This window comes from Diadema setosum, chromosome 3 (genome assembly GCF_964275005.1).
Source record: "Diadema setosum chromosome 3, eeDiaSeto1, whole genome shotgun sequence".
NCBI classification, from domain to species: Eukaryota; Metazoa; Echinodermata; class Echinoidea; order Diadematoida; family Diadematidae; genus Diadema; species Diadema setosum.
In genome coordinates, this window is record NC_092687.1 from 47,033,721 (window position 1) to 47,051,002 (window position 17,282).

General features: G+C 43.2%; 1 protein-coding gene across 1 annotated transcript in view; it reads left to right on the forward strand.

The window, feature by feature from the left end:
• LOC140246936 (uncharacterized) overlaps nucleotides 1–17,282 on the forward strand; it is a 37,112-nt gene that overhangs the window by 6,129 nt on the left and 13,701 nt on the right. Inside the window, exons 3-8 of the mRNA XM_072326254.1 lie at nucleotides 313–359; nucleotides 2,296–2,365; nucleotides 3,692–8,992; nucleotides 14,699–15,058; nucleotides 16,202–16,426; nucleotides 16,921–17,052. Of these exons, the coding sequence (XP_072182355.1) occupies nucleotides 313–359; nucleotides 2,296–2,365; nucleotides 3,692–8,992; nucleotides 14,699–15,058; nucleotides 16,202–16,426; nucleotides 16,921–17,052 (6,135 nt within the window). The remainder of the gene's footprint in view (nucleotides 1–312; nucleotides 360–2,295; nucleotides 2,366–3,691; nucleotides 8,993–14,698; nucleotides 15,059–16,201; nucleotides 16,427–16,920; nucleotides 17,053–17,282) is intronic.

Below are 17,282 nucleotides of genomic sequence, written 5' to 3' on the forward strand. Positions count from 1 at the left end.
ATCAGTGTCAAGTATTATTAAGGATACAAAATGTGAACAATAGTTCTAATAAAAATGTTTCCAGACTAACAATCTACTGCTATGGTTTATTGAGAAAAATAGTGATATCTCCTTATATTTTAGGCTTTATTGCAAAGGTACAAATGTAGGATGTTTTGTGATCACAACTGACCTACACATGTTCATCAGCTGTGATAACTCGAACATTTTTTAGATCACTGTTCACAATGGTAACCAGTACCCTTAATATGGAAGTACAAAGTGTACAGTGTTTCAGTAGATAACTATAAAGTTGCCTCTTTCTCTTTTTAGCCCTTCCCAGACCTGGACGATGGGCGATGTCTTGTGGACGTCATAGAGTGAGTAGTGCACATAGTACATTGTACATGCATGTGATATGTTTCTAAATGTTGGTAGGAAAAGGACAAAATTATCTGAGTGATGGTGATGATAATTAATGATGCTGGTGTAAAAGACAACTTGTTGTGAATGCTTATCATGTATGTCCTTCGTTTCATTTCATTCCTCCTTCTTTTACTCTTCTCTTCCCTCCCAAGAATAATAATTAAAAAAAAGAAAATAGAAATTATATACACCTAACAACGAGAACCATGTGCTCGCAACCTTCGTAAAGTTAAATCTAAATTTTCATTACCAGCAAAGAAAAGGGGGAAAAACATGATTGACAGTGAATAGAAGTAAAGAGATTGTGTATGCAGTCTCTTAGGATCGAAGAAACTTGACCCCACCCCTCTCCCCTCATGGAAATTTCCACAAAAGCAGGTGCCAGACCCCAGGTGCCAGACAAAAGAATGCGTGCACTGGAATTCTGTTAATAAATAGCGTGTAAATAACCTGGAAATATCGATTGAAGAACTTGTTCATGAATTGGTTTAAAGGAATCATTGCAAAGATAGCCTTTCTATTGGTCCATAGTAGGAAACATCGAACAGTCGATTATAGTGTACTTGATGGAATATGTTATACGTTCCCTGAACAATAAAAAGGGATTGATTAATCACTTAATTAAAAAGCAATCACAAAAATACATGAAAAGCCTTGTATGCCCAAACAAATTCACTACGAGTAGTCTCTCTGTGATGCAGCCACCACTCGATTAGACAGCAAAATCATGACAATTAATTGCACACTTATCAAAACTGCCTATTTTCAAAGTTTTGGCTATCAACATTCGTTCGTGGGTGGTTTTTTTTCCCCTCCTAAAAGACATTTCTTTGTATCGAACATAAACTGTTGTAACGTAATCAAGCCATTAAGCTCAGCTACGGCACATTTGATCCATCGAACTTGCAGTAACCTCAAACAAGGCAGGAGCACATGGCGCATTCTTTTGAACTTGGAAGTGAAACCATGTTTTGCACATCGACACATTGTACATGTATAGATCTTTGTCATATTAGGCAGTTTATTGTCTATTCTGCGTGTAGCAAGGAGGTGCTCCATAGATGTTTACTTGATTGTCCAGGGCAAGTGAAAATCAAAGTTGGGCAAGTACTGTGGAACAATGAGGAAAAAAAATGCTTATCTGAATGGGCAAGCAAAAAGCTTTGAAGCCCTTTTTTCCACCTTCCCCCTTCAAATCCAAGAAATCGACTGTACAGAAGCCCAAAGATAATGAATCTTTAGTGATGCAATGCACTTCCATTTCATTTCAGCAACTTTCCAATACTTACACATGAAGAAGCCCCAATGCATTGCAACACCATCACTTGATCGAATTGAGTTTGTATACTCCAGCGTGACTAAGTGTGTGCTGTTCATTCAGATTGTTTGTGTTTAAACAGTTTAAACAAGCCCTTGACTTCCAATTGATTTTCTGTGTCTTTTTCTAATATTTTTTAACTTTCTTTTTGGGCAAGTCAAATTCATGTGTAGCCAAGTGTTCTGCAGCAGTGGGAAATCTGCTTGAACCCAGATTGGGCACATGGTGAAAAACAGTTATTTAGTATACTGTAAAAGTGGAAATTTTCGCGGTGTTGAAATTTTCGCGCATTTCGCGCAACCAGAAACTAGCGCGAAAATAAAAACACGCGAATATTTTTGCTTGCCATACGTTCTGTGCGTGATGTCTTGATTCCGCGGAATTAAAAACACGCGAAACTCTTCTGACCCGGCCTAGCGCGAAAAATTAGTTGCGCGAAAATATCCACTTTTACAGTACAATGTTCGTAGTAACACGTGCTTGCACAATGATTATTGCTGTTCATCTCTGTGAAAATGTATGTTCTAAAAAGTCATAATAAATGTATGACTGGTTTTGTTCTTGCTTTTCAGCGACCCGGATGCCTTGACCTCATTTCTAACCAACAATCAAGAGCTCGGGCTTGATAGTACTGATCTAGATGTGAGTTGATGTTCTACTCCCATTATTCCAACAAAGATTTCAATAGAAACTCTATATAACCCTCAAGAATTGTTGATAGAAAGAGTTCCGAGACAAAGCAAACAAATATGTCAAAGTTTCATCGCAGTCAGACAAGGGGCTGCAGAAAGTTCTTGAACTTCATTTCTTCTTTAATTCATATTCAAAAATGACATGTAGGAAGATTTGTTTTTGCCAGTAACCAGGAGTAGTAGGTGTCTGAACTAGACATGACAATGTTTGCACACTTTACCACATGAAATGTGTTCTATCTCATTGCAGTGCACGCTGGTTATAACCAGACGCTTACCTGAAAAGACAGGAAAGTGCGCGCTAATCCTGTACAAAACAAATGGACAGCGTGCGGTCCTTAAGCATATTACCACATCACCTGAGACCACTCAAAGACGCTTGATAAACAACAACTTCAAAGACAGCGCGTCTCGGGTGATGCGCGTCTTTGCCTGAGACGCGCTGTCTTTGAAGTTGTTGTTTATCAAGGCGTCTTTGCGGGAGTGTAGCCTGAATTTTATTTTTAGATCATGTTGTTGCCAAATTTTTACCTCCAATAATCCTTATTACTTTAAAATCTTGTTCTTCAAAATAATCCCCTTAATCGAAAAAAAGGTACGACTATAATTTTTAAATCTTTTTAAGATAATAAAAATACTACTTCCTTTGGAAATGAATGATGTTTCTAGGTGTACTGAGTTTGTACATAGGTCTCTTTTGTATCGTCATGTAGGGTAGCTATTTTGTGTCCATTTTTATCGCGCACCTTCCTATCTTGTTATCTCTACTATCTTTCGTTATAAAGAAGTCCTTGGGATTGGTCGTTTTCTTTATCAAATATCAAAATATTGTTAAAGCCAAACGGTAACTGTGTTTTAAGATAACACACTGTATATACACATAGATGATAATTCAGGAACCTGTATTTTTATAATTATAAAGATAATTTTGGTAACCATGTTCATTATAACAGGAGTGCACTGTATGGGGTTCCCTTTTCTTACACACAAAGTGTTGTGTTCCTTTGGCAGACTATGTGTTTACATTGAGTCAAGGGTGTTGTGAGAAGTCTGTTGCTATTTTGTTTAATTTCAGTTTTGGTCATGAAGTCAAAATATTAGTGCTCGCAAAAGGTAATGTACCACAAAATTGTGTACAGATATAATGGCAGGCAGTAGGAAATCATTTTTGTTTGTCATGGTGATATTGTCTTATTTATCGTGTATATTATAGTGCCTTATCTGTTTTTGTCTTTTTTGTCTTTTTGTTCTTTTTTGTGTGTGGTTTCATATGTAGGAGTTCTCTAGGTACCAGCTACAGCCATCACATCATGGGAGTAGCCAGTATGCCCCTGGGCCCAACATCGGTGGGTCCACCATGCACCAGGAAACACCGTCTTCAGTCCTCATGCGACTGGAGAACATCTCGCCACCACCGATGCAAAATTCAACGGTACTTGGTCTTCTCGGAGATCGTCCCTTCACACCAACTAGCCACACAACAAGGACTAACCAGCCAGCTGCAGCCAATCGGCCAATCATTGACCTTGGCTTCGGGGAGCAGGAAGGTGGGGAGATTAAGGAGATCTTCCCAGACTTCCTTAGCTCATCGGCACGTTCAAACCAAGAGGCGTTTCTGGATGGTGAAGACCTAATTGAAAAGCTAAGTTCAAAAGGAAATGTTGCAGGAGCCGCAGGAAATGCCCCAGCTACTGGTGCGAAGGATGACTTTTCCAGTATATTTTCATTTGAGGATGATGAGAAGTCCATTCAGGCCATTCCACCCAGCTCTCTAAGTACCGGAAATGTGCAGGATGTCATTCAGCAGAGTCTGTTATTGTCGGGTGTTGGGGATCTGTCCAGTGATATGCCTGAAGAAGATGCAGACGCAGATGTGAAGGTGGTTGAACAAAGCGGGGCCTCAGAAAAACCTCCCCAGAGTGCAGTTGCATCTCAACACAGTCTTGCCATATCTCATAGTATGCCAATAAGCTCCAGTAGTGTAGTCCAGGCCCCTGTCGTCCAAGGTACTGTACAAGATGGGCAGAGAATGCCCAGTAGAAGCATTCCACAAGTTGCAGTTGTTAGACCACAAACTCAGCCACAACCACCATCACAAACTCAACTCCCTGGTAATCAGGCTGTCATGGGGTCTCAGGGACAAGTCGTTTCTTCTCAGTTCATGCAAGCGCCAAGCAAGGTCATGGTCAGTGGACAGCAGGGCTTGGCTCCAATGCAGCAAGCATTTGTGTATGCCAACAAGGCCCCACTGAGTATCCACCAAAAGCCTGGAATGGCGGGACCGACTGGTACAAAGCAACCGTCTGCCCCTGCACAGGGAATTCGTATCATGTTGGCTCCACAGACGGGAGGAAACATTGCCACAATTGGTGGCAGTGCTGCCGGAGGTACCATTCAGCTGAATCAAGGACAACCGAATGCAGCAGGTCAGCAAACTGTTGTATTACAGAACATCCAAGGAGCAGTTCAGCCAGGACCAGCCTCCTCAATGCCTGTCCTCCAGCCTGTCATTACCATCGGTGCGACCCAGGGGAGCTTGATATTCATGACAAGACCCACCACAGTCCTGGCACCCCAACAAATCCAGCAGCTTCAGACAACAGGCTCGGGCCTTGCCACCATTCAAATGCCCAACCAGGCAATTGGGTCTGTTGTGCCACAGGGAGCAATTGCTGTCAACCAGCAGGCTGGGGGAAAGCAAACCCTCCCAGTTGTGCAGTTACTTCAGTCTGGTGTAACTGGTGGAAAGGCTATACAGACAATCACTTTGCCACAGGGATATGTCACTGGAGGACAGACTATAGTCATTCAGAATCCACAGCAGACTCCTAGTGTTCTGCCCATTGCCCAGAGCCAAGCAAGAATAGTCCAAGCAGGAACTGGGCAGGTCAACTTTGTTCAAACTCAAGCTCAAGGTTCAGTTGGGAAAGTGCAAGGTACTCCGCAACTGATCCAGCCAAAAGTGGTGAGTGCAGCTCAGTCATTCACGAAGGGATTACCTGCCCAACCTCAAAGCATTGCTCCTATGGGAACTCGAGCCAAGGAAATTGCTGCAAGTCAAAACACAAAAATTGATAACACAGCAGTTTCATCGCCAGCTCAATTATCAGCAGCTCAGCAAGGAACAATGGCACAACAAACTAGTAGTACTGCTTTGCAAATTCAGTCGAAACCTGTTCATGTTTATATACAGGATGGGGGACATGAGAACACTCAAGCAGCAGCTAAGTCGGTTGCAGCAACTACAACAAAAACCAAGCCTGTCCAAACATTCCATCATAAGCTCTATGGCAAGATATCCACAGTTCATCCCGAAACCAAAACGTCAACTCAGTCTGGAACACCAGTCAGCCAAGTGCCAAATGTGACAAGTTCTCTGATCTTGACTCAGACACCATCAGTGTCACAGACGATACTCCACAAGATACAACCACAGGCAGGCGAGGCTACCCAGCTCAGTCTTCCTCAAACAGGTCACATCCAGAGCAGTGTGCATATGACATCATCACAACCTAAACCCATATATGTTGAACAGAAGTCACCACCAGCAACTACCACTGTGACACCAAGTAACTTCAATGCCAAAGGCTTGCCAAAGCAGACCCAACCCTTGCCAGGAGATAACGGAAGTGTTCCTGCCTCAGTTCAACAAGCCAACCTGACCCAAAGTCAACAAGACAGCACCACTTCCCCCATATTTCTTTCTGAATCAACTACTTCTGTTACTCAAAATGCAAACTCTGTACCTGCCAAGCTGAGGATAGGAGGTACACAACTGAAAAAGCAGAACCTGTATGGATCCCAAGGAGTCCGTCCCAACACTACAGCTACTGTTAGCGCTAATACTTATCAAGCTCAATTCCTGCGGTCACTGCAGCCAAAGGTCGCCCCACAAAGTCAAACATCTTCAGCCCTCAGCAGTTTACTGACTACAACATGCACGAGCAGTGTTGCAACCAGTGATGTGGTAGCGACTGTTACTTCTCAGGCCAGACAAGAGGCAAATCCATTAGGAAGTGGCTCAAATGTAAACCAGAACCAAGCAACTACTTTCACACAAAATCAAAGAAGTGACCACTCAAAGCCAGCCACAACCATGGCCCAGAATACTCAAATGATAAGTGCATTAGAGCTCAAAGTTAAGCACATGCAAGAACAGGGATTACAATCTCTGTCCAGTTCTCAGCCGATGGTGAGTGCCCTTGAACTGAAGGCTCAGTTGTTGCCCAAACAGGGAACCAATCTAAACCAATCGCAACTTGTTCAACAAACTCGCCCGATGTTGAGTGCCCTCCAGATCAAGAATGCTGTGGAGTTGCAAGGCCAGGGCATGGCCATGTCCAATTCTTCCTCTGGTCAGCCAATGATCAGTGCACTACAGCTTCAGCAGCAGCTACAGCAGCATGCTGTCACAGGGTCAAATGCGCAAACAAGGCCAATGCTTAGTGCCCTGGAGCTGCAACAGTTACAGAGGCAAGGTACTCCCGTGAACACAGGTACTGATGTGGCAAGATTGACTCAGCTTCTACAGATTCAGCAGAAACAGAAAGGGGCTAAACCAGTGGCAAATCAGCTTCAGGGAGCAGCCCTTGCCAATCCACCCCAGTCGCAACCTGCAGCCAATCATGTTCAGATTGCTAGTCATCTGAGTGGTGCACAACCTATGACAAGCCCCCAGGCTGCTCAGATTCCAAGACCTCCAAGTACTGGTCAGCCTTTACCTAGTCCCCAGGGCAGTCAAAATCGCCGGCCTGGGAGTGTTGGGCAACCAATACCAAGCCCCCAGTCTAACCAAATGTCACGTCCTCCAAGTGTCAGCCAGTCCTTGCCAAGTCCACAGGGAGTTCCATATCAGCCCTTGCCTAGCCCCCAGAGTGTCTCTTCACAGCCTGTACAGAGCCCTCAGAGTGTATCCTCTCAGATGACACCAAGTCCACAATCCAGGCAAGGTCCTATGATGAGTCCACCAAGTGCACATCCGCAGATGATGCAACCTGTTCAAGGAAAGTCATTTCCACCGACACAGCAGGGTGGGGTTGTAGGACAGTCTTTGCAGCAGAGTCAAGTTCTCCAGTCATCTTCTGAGATGATGCCACAACTTCTGCAGGCTTTTGATCTGCTGAAACGGGCACAAGGAGCCCAAGCTAAGGGGGAGGCTGGGGCCCCTGAACAGGCTCACTACATGCAAAAGTTCAATATTCTATTGCAGAAGCATCCAGAACTGAAAAGACAGTTGCAGCATCTGAAGCAAAAGCAGCAGATGGCAAAGCAGCAAAACCTTGTTCATCAGCAACAGATGGGATCGTCCATGCCAGCGACATCATTTAAGCAGGCAGCGCAGGCTGTAATATATAATCAACAGCAGCTTCAGCAGCAACAGAAAGCCCTTTCTGCAAGTGCAGGCCAGGCCCAGCTTGTTGCATCCTCTATCTTGCAAGCAACTCAAATGATAGGAGCAAATGCATCCCATGTGGGTGGTCAAGCCTCTGGTACAGTCCCATCCACTGTGCCATCATTTATCAGGCCTGGAGGAAATGGCCAATCTGCCACTCTTTCACAAGATGTCACAAATCCGGCTATTTCTCAGAGCCAATTCATAGCTCATCAGAATTTAGTGCAAGCTAAAAATCCAAACTACACACCGAATGTGAACATGCAGACAGCAAACCTTAGCCAGAAAGATGGACTCCCTCCCAATATTTCTTCTCAGGGATTGCTGCTTTCAAATCAGCGACCGTCATTTCATATGCCTTTGAAGAGGAAAACCCCACCTCCAAGTACAGCAATGCCACCTCCGCCCCCACCCTCTGGTCCCCCGCCAAATGTCTCCATCTTGCCTTCATCAAAGCAGTCGGCTCTCGGGACCCCACCTGCAATAACTAAAGAGAAAGATGTCTTTGAATTTGAGGATGATGAACCAGAGCCCCCCAAACTAGAAAGTAAATTTAGCTTGAAGCATGCAGGGAGCCGAGCAGTCTCTGGCACAGTTCACCATCAACCTGCCCCCATACAGCAAGGGCACCAACAGTCACTTCAGCCACCTCAGCTGTCTCAGAACCAGTCCTTCCAGGTCTCACAATCTGGACCACAACCGTTTCAAGGGGTGCCAAACACCAGCATCCCTTTCCAAGGGTCACAAGTTGGACAGACCCCGTCAAAGCTGGGCCAGACAGCCATGCAGACTCAGTCCTCGTCATCACAGGCTAGTCAGCTCACACAGGGACCTCCAGTGGTATCTTCACCTTCACCAGTCCCAAGCCAGGGTGCTCCCTCTTCTCACATTCAGGCTGGCTCCTCAAACCCGGCAGAGCTTCATCAGATGATTGCTGCTAAGGTCAGTGCAGCTCAGGCAGGAGCTCCAACTCAAGGGGGGAAGTCCAGCCAACCAGGGTCACAACGGACACAGTCTGGGGCAGGAACTCGCACTGGTCGCGCACCTGCTGCTGGCACACAGTATGCGCATACATCGGTGACGGTGGGCCGTGCAATGACAGCGGGACAGACTCAAGAAAACAACGTGGCAAGCAGGAGACTGCAGCAGCTGCAGCAGAGTAGCAGCATGAGTGGCAGACAGCAGGTAAGGGTCAAAAGTCAAACATAATAAAGACATGTATGCCATTTATCATTCACCCTTGTGCATAGATCCAAAGAGATCGGATGCAATTATTATTACGTGGAGATTACTCTGTGCGGGATGGGAGAGGGCATTGTGATCTGTTCTGGTTCTAAAATTGCTGTATTTATCATAGGTTTAAAAATTTCTCTAATTAACCCATTTTGTGTGAAGATTGCAGATCTTCAAATCATGATTTTTCTAGATTACCTCAGAGTTTTTCTACACACACATATACACACAAAATCATTTGTTAATTAATTTATTGATGATTTATTAATTACAATCAATTTTCATTAGGTAGCTGTTTTCACAATATGTGACCCGCTACAACAAAATGGTCCTAAAGTCGCGCACGGTCGAAGCCGTGAAAAACGTGTTTGAAGTTAGAGCATCAAAATTGGTCAAAACTTACGATTTTCTGAATTTGACATATTATTAGAGTCTGACATGTCTTCTATCATCTGTCGAAATTTTGAAGCAAAATGATGAAAGGAAAGACCAAAAAATAGCGTTTTTCTGGGCCATGTTTTTTGGGCGTTTCAACGAAGCAGAAACTGGTTCAAACATTTGGATTGAGCGCCACACATAGACTCCGCCCCTACCAACGACCAGAGTGATCTCATTGGTCAGTTTGCTGCTTGCCGCTAACCGAAGCGTGAAGCTCGCACACTGCCCAGTCGACTGGTGCGTGCGGGCGGGTTGCGCTATGCCTAGCCGCTTCTCCTGACATCCTGGTCACTGATTGGTCGGTGAGAAGACCGCCGACGCTGTGTTTGAATGAGCATTTCGGGGGTTGCTAGGGCTTAACTTCTATTGTCCGGAGGTGAATACTGACTTGCGTGTCTCTTGATTGTGATTGCGTCGCAAGGAGAACTTTTAGGGCGCTTTTCTCGAAACAGTGATTTCCCAGACGTCTTGACATGCTCTCTTTTAAACATCGATATCTCCACAGCCGATTATTTTTATGAGACGTGTTATATATCAATTTAAAGCAGGACGATTACGGAATTGTGTCATGCAATTTTCAGATAATCGACCTCGCCCGACTTTAGGATCATTTTGTTGTAGCGGGTCACATATGTGTTCAACTTTCAATATCATTTTCTTGTGAGATATTTAAGATAATGATTCAGTCCCTGGAGACTGCTGCCTAAGTCTACTGTGATGATTGCTGGTATTTGATAAAAAGTGCAAATCAGTTTCATTATCTTAATGTTGTTTGCCTAATTCTGAATAGCTTATTGCTGTTTAACCTGTTGAGGATGAAGCCTGAGTATACTCAGGCAGGGGTCTATGGGAAATGTGTGTTGTAGCAAAATCAGCCCGTCCTCTACGGGTTAAAGGTACTGTTTACCATTTGGAGGAGTGGTTTGAAATTTTGTTTTTGAGATATCACAAGTGATGCATTGTATGTGTAGGTTAGTTGTACAGTATTCATCGCATAATCGGGCATCTGATAATCGGGAACCTCGCTTAACCCATCCACGTCTCATCCCACAAAAAACGTGGGAAGCATTATTTATGACCAAAAGAGGGCGTCCTCAGACCTCAGGCTTGGCCAGGAGCTGTAGAATAATTTTAGCCAATCACAGAGATCCTTACTGGGACTCAGAAAAATAATTTATGCAAAGAAACCTATTTTAGAATGTCTCTTATTGGCCAAAACACCTGCCAGGGGTTCGAGCCTGCTGAGAAACTAATCAATATTCATGTTTACAGCGCGCATGCATCTTTGTTGCCCCAGCAACTGCAGTGATTCCTTACGCGCGGTATCGTGATATCGATCTCCTCATAGAGTGCTTGACGATATCTGATTACACGAGCTCGCTCTTGATCCTTGTGTGTACGGTGTGTACGTGTGTGTACGTGTGTGTTGAATTCCATTTACGTTAGTGAGTGTGGGTAACTTCTCAAGGTTTCCCGTCCATTTCTCTCTCTTTTCTCTCTTTTGCTTTCGTATCATTCTATATCTTTTATTCTCAGAGTACAATCGTACTTCTGAGAGTGTTTTGTTCATTTTTCTCAGTGACTATCTCGTTTGCAACAATTTAGAGGTGAGTTTTTGTCCTAGTGTTTGTTGAGTTTTTGGATTGAACACGATGTAGCTTATCTACGTGTGTGAGAGAACATCGTAGTTTGTGTGGTACCCACTCGTTTGTTTCCGTGTAAGCATTTTTACCGTAAAGTGTCTTCATCGTTCGTCTTTCAAGCATCGTGTTTTCACCCTAGTTTTCCTCATCGTAGTTTTTTACCTCGATTTTTTTTGCGGTGCAAGATGTTCTGTGTATTTTTTCTACGGTAAAATGCCATCGTTGATGATCTTCGTGTATTCATTACTAGTTTTTCACCTCCGTTTCATTTTTATGTCTAACGTAGCGTAGTTACAACTATGTTTAGAGCTAGTTAGCTAGGTCTGCGATGTCTGTATCGTTTGCTGATGTGTTTTGTGAGCTGAGATTGACTATGATGGGAGTGATATTCACGGTTTTGCTGTGGTGGAGGTGATGGAAAGATGCAATTTATTTCGTGTAACCATGCATGACGTTGATGATGGCGAGTAAAACTACGACACGAGTAGCCTAGCCTAGGCCAATGACGAGAGCGACACTGACCTGAAGTATAGAAACGGGGCTGATGCTCGCTCGTGCAAGGGAGTGGTCTAGAGACCTGCATTATTTATATATATATATTTTTTTCTTATTCACTCGGGTATCTAGTGCTACAAACCCAAAATTCGTGTCTCTGAAGAAACTCAACCAAAAGCTTGACAACAAGTTTGCATCAGGTCTATTCTGTAGTAAATATTAGATCTAGATTCTAGGCCTAACCTAAATGGCGATGCTAATTTAGTTTTCATTTAGAACTCGACGAAATCCATTTTCTTTGCTCATTTTTCAACTGATAAATTATTTAGAACTGTACTAAAATTCTGATGTACTGCATACTTCCTGTCACTTTCTTCATTGACCCTGGATGGAAAAAAAAAAATCCCATCTTGCCATGTAAAGACAGAACACATACCATCATGAAATATCATGACATTGAAATAATAATGAAAAATATATAAGTGACCAAAATACTTGTTTGTGAAAATAAATAACAAATGAAAGGTGATTTCTTATGGAGCAGTTCTTTCAAATGTCAAACAGCTTCGATAATGAAGCAAGTGAAATCTGAAAACTATCCTGGCAACAAGTTGATATTGATAGGGAATTCTAACGAAAACTGTCACACCATTTGATGTTTGAATTTGTCTTTTTTTATTGGATGAGGTTATAAAACTATAAATGCCACCGATAAAATAACAATCCTCTCAATTTGAACAAGAGCAGTAGGGTGGTACACTGGTACGACTCCGTAAACAACTGATTATGCATCGTATCCATGGGCAACTGCGGGATCACTGCAAGAAGGCGCAGGAAATTAGACTTGAGTCAAGAACGATTATTTATTATTATTTTTTTATTCAAACTATTAATTTTTTTCTAGGACTGGAAAAAAGCCAAAATATTTCATATTACGCTTCTAAAATATATATGAATATCTGAAGTCTTTTTATCGTGATTTTATGAAGAATTAGAATTATTTTAAAAAATATAAATACTAGACGGGCTGAACAAGGAAGTCTAATTTCACCCCAAGAATTTGCAGCACACCGCATCTCGGGTGCATTCCTAGCGTTCTTGCCGCACTCTCACCTAGCTAGCTGCCATGTGCAAGCCAGTCAGTGCACAGTGCATGTTCACCGCGCACAGTACACACGTTGTAGCCAGTTCACCGATCTCATTCCTGATCTCGTGCGTGTAGAAAATTCTCCCAAAACTAAGCCAGACATGATTTTGGAACATACATTACAGTGTCAAGACCTTTTCAGTGGACTTTGAATTCGCTATTTGTCTGTTTTAGCTCTTGAATGTACGACTTCGAACGTCCGATTTTTTTTTTACCATACCACGTGGAGCTAGCTGCGTGTTTTTTCAGCCCCATGCTTCTCCACACACGTCATCACGTACGTACATACACACAAGCCATCGCGATCGAAGTTTGAGCGATAGCGATAACATGTGCGGAGCAGACATGCGGATTTCAGCACAGGGTAAATGAGTAGTTGAACGTATCACGATTGTAAAACAAATCTTTTTCTATGTCTCTGCAAATTTGAATTAGGTTATCTCAGCATAGATAGATTATGATACATTACAAAATAGATTAGCCATAGCAAGAACTTGCGTACATGAGCGTTATTAGATAACGTTGCAAAATAAAAACCCCGTCATTGAATGGAATGTTCCAGAGCTATCTCTGGGGGCTCGAGGACACTATGGACACGTCTATTCGCAAGTGGGTAAGATGTGATTACAGATGGCTTGAAATGAAGAGGATTTATGAATAAAATACACAGAAACAATATTTTTTTCATAATTCCTGCACAGTTTATTATTTCTTTTCATAAAATCCACATAAACTAGTGCTGCATTGAGTCAAGTAAGTGCATATTAGCACGAGTGTACACGCATCATCCCTCCTGCCTAGTGGGAATGACACAGGCAGTTTTTCAATGACGTATGAATGCTCTTCGCGTGTAGATCGCGCCGTAGGGAAGATCGCGCCCAAGTTCATGGCCAACTTACTAGGCAGGCACGATTTTACAGATTACACAGAGGCCCGTACGTGGATGGGTTAAATGACATGCGCTTCCCAGAAACATTTCCAATGCATGTTATTTTCACTGGATAATCGGGCGGGGACCTCTGATAAACGGGACAATTTTTCTTCAAGCGATCTTTGATTTTGTTGATATTTTACACAAAAAATCTACCAAAATACCACAACAATATTTCAATGATTCCCTATCAGTTGTCGTTTACATCGAACTTACAAAGCAAGCTTCGGACTGGTGTGTTTTGACCTCCGTCCATCCAGTACACGTACATGCATAGCCACGAAAGAGCCGTGTAAGTTATCCATGCCATTGCAAAACACATGCTTTCGCGAACATTCTTCTCCCCTACTATATAAAGCAAAGCCATGTGCAGGGAGAGCTAGAGGGTAGCGCCGAGGGGTAGCGTGGTTGTGTATTCATGTACACGTACAGTACGTCAGTATGCATACATGTGTGTGTGTGTGTGCACTACATGTACATGTCGTATGCCGTTAGTGTATGGTGAGTGCTCATCGCGAAATCGGGCACCTCGCTTAAAGGGGCCGTGTTTGCTACTCCCAACCTGTCCCGATTATGCGATGAATACTGTATCACAAAACATCCTGCCATATAACAATTTTGAAATAAAGCCTAAAATAAAGCCTACGGAGATATCACTAGTTTTTCTCAACAAACCATAACTGTAGGTAGTTTAGTCTGGAAACATGTTTATTAAAACTATTTTTAACATTTTATATATTTAACAATAATTAACATTGAATGTACTGATGCTACCATATTATGTAGGTTTCTATCCCTTGCTCACATGTTTGAACTATTTTGAAGCATTGAAGTTTGGTTTTTGTTTCATCTGCAAGTGGTAAATATAGCCTTTAAAACATTACTTGAAGCTACAATTTATGAAAACAAGACTGCACAGTTACGGGTGAATGCCTGGTCATCTATACTCTACAGTTACCATTCTACAAAAGGTTAATCAGTGATAATCTATTCCTCTTGTACAGAAATCCCCGACGGCACACCAGATCAGTCGCAAGTCGCAGGAAAGCCTTCACAGCGTCAAGGGCTTCATCAGGCAGCTGGAGGCCATTCACAACCGCACCCCAAAGCAGGAGGCCATGAGGCTACAGCTGTTGGACCTGCAGGACAAGCTTAATGCTGCCGCCCACGCCAGTCTCAACAGCCATGCTGCCCGCTCCAGTGCTGCTGCTGCTGCTGCTGCTACAGCTGCTGGCAGCGGGGGCGTGTCCAACGTTGCTGGCGGCAACGTGGGCGTGTCTGCAACTCCCCAAGCAGCAGCAGTGGCCCAGGGTGCCTCGAGTGTGGAGGCTGCTCCTGTGCCAACAGCTGCAAGTGCAAGTCTGGTAAGTGTATCCCACGTGGAAGTGTTTCTCCAACTATTTAGGGAGTGAACATGCCTAATATGGGGTTATGTATGTTGTTGAGATTTTTTTTTTTTTTTTTTTTTTGCAAAAAAGGAGAAATTGAATATATGTGGAAGATGAATTATGAAATTTTATGGTTCCATATGTTGCAGTACATTAGAATACTCTAATCCTCTTGCAGATGGATTCACAGATGTCTTGAATAAGAAATTGTGTAAGATTATAGCTACTGGAACATTTTGAATGATTGTGTTGTGTCTTTATAGTGGTGCTTAGTGAAGAGTATTCTTTGGCCACCAGCCCAAGAGGCTGCAATGATTGCAAACAAGCCTTGAAGGCAGACTCTACAGGAGATGTATGGTGAAGGGTCAAAGTTGAAGTTTAGAGTTTGATTTCTTCATGTAGAAGCTTTAGCGCAGTAGACAAATATTTTGTCCAACATTCATCCTAACTGGAGTGTGGGTAAGTAATGCGATGGAGTGAAAGTATCAGATTTGAGGAATGTCTCATTAGTTTGATTAGCAAGGAATGTAGAGCTGATTATGAATATAGGTTATGATATTAACTTTAGTTCTCAGTATCAGTTGTAGCCAAATTTTCTCTTATTAGTTCATAAATTGCAATCATACTTCACTTCACAGCCATCAAGAGAATTTTTTTTATTATGTAAGTTGTGCCATATTTTTTAAATTTGCATATTAAGGTATTGTTTTCTTCTTATAGTAGGGAGCTTTAGATTTTCGCGACGGGGGATGTTCAAAGGAAAAAACGTGTTCTGAGCATGCGCAGAAGTGCACGTCAAGTTGATCTATTTTTAGCTTGCGTCATCTTGAGTTTTTCACTACGCGTTCTGGGCTATTTTTACGTCCACACAATTTGCGACATAGGGAGCTACTTCATGCACCGATCATATGGAGGCGCCATTTTATTTTTAAACGTTGCGTCCCAGCATAATCTAAAGCTACTTTTCACCACTACGCAAGGGAGAGGAGAACGTCCAACGCACTCTTCGTCTCAAACGTCCGCGCGTCAAAATCTAAAGCTCCCTATTGTTGCCAGCCTGTAAATAGAGAATAAGAAAATGTGAGGTTGTAAGCAGCATAAATTTCTCTCTGTTTGCAGGCTGATCCTCCCGTGTCTGAGGCCTCATCCTCTTCTTTTCCACCCAACATGGGCATAAAGCAAGAAGCTGGTGGATCTCAGCAACAGCCGACACAGATGTCCCTGTCGGGCGGAGTGTCGTCGGGCGGAGTATTGTCGGGCGGGGTGTCGTCGGGTGTGGCACCGGGCATACCAAGCCAAGCCCAGCAGATCTTCACTACCAAGATTGTGCAACTGGTTGGCAAGGTAACATACATGAGGCAGGAGGGATATGTGAAGTGATGTTACAAATGATGTCATCCCCTTTATACCCAGTTCAGTCAGTGCAAGTTTAGCACCACTCTTGGAAAGGATTATAAAAGTTATGGTAACTGTCTAGGAAAGGATTCTAATATTGCAGTGATCTGACATAGTACTCTTCTCTGAAAGCCTTTCATCCATACATCAAGAGTCTGGGTCTTTGCTATTAAAAAACAAAAAAACAAAATGCCAAGATTATGGGTATAGGGCACTTATCCCTGGACAATTACCCCAGACCCTTCCATTGACCATAACCCTAATCCTTATCCTGAACATAATCCTTACCCTAACCCTAATCTTTACTCTAACCTTATCACTAACCAGTATTTAGCGGGGGTGGGGGGGGGGGGGAATTGCCCTGATACGCAGATGATGTATTCCCTTTTGATATTGCCAGTCGATGTTGGGTAATTATCTCTTTGCCCCCTTGTCCTCCGTAGAACTTAACACCACAGCAGCAAGACGTCTTGAAGAGACTTCAAGAGCAGCTGAGGAACATGACCCCACAGCAGCAACAAGAGTTCTACCGCCAGCATCATGCCAAGCTCCAGCAAATGCAGGTGACCAAAAAGGTGGGGTGACCTCATCTCCCTTCCGCACAGCCCTCTTACAAAAACATAAAAGACAACCACACCAGCAACAACAATGACAACAGCTACAACAACTCTGGCCTTTCATCCATTGCTAAGTCTTTGAAATGATGCACTCTGTGATTGTAGTTTGTGTGACAGCACAGACTGTCCAACTGCAGAACCTGTAGCTGAGAAGAATGATTTCATTTGACCAATCCAGCTTTTTTTCT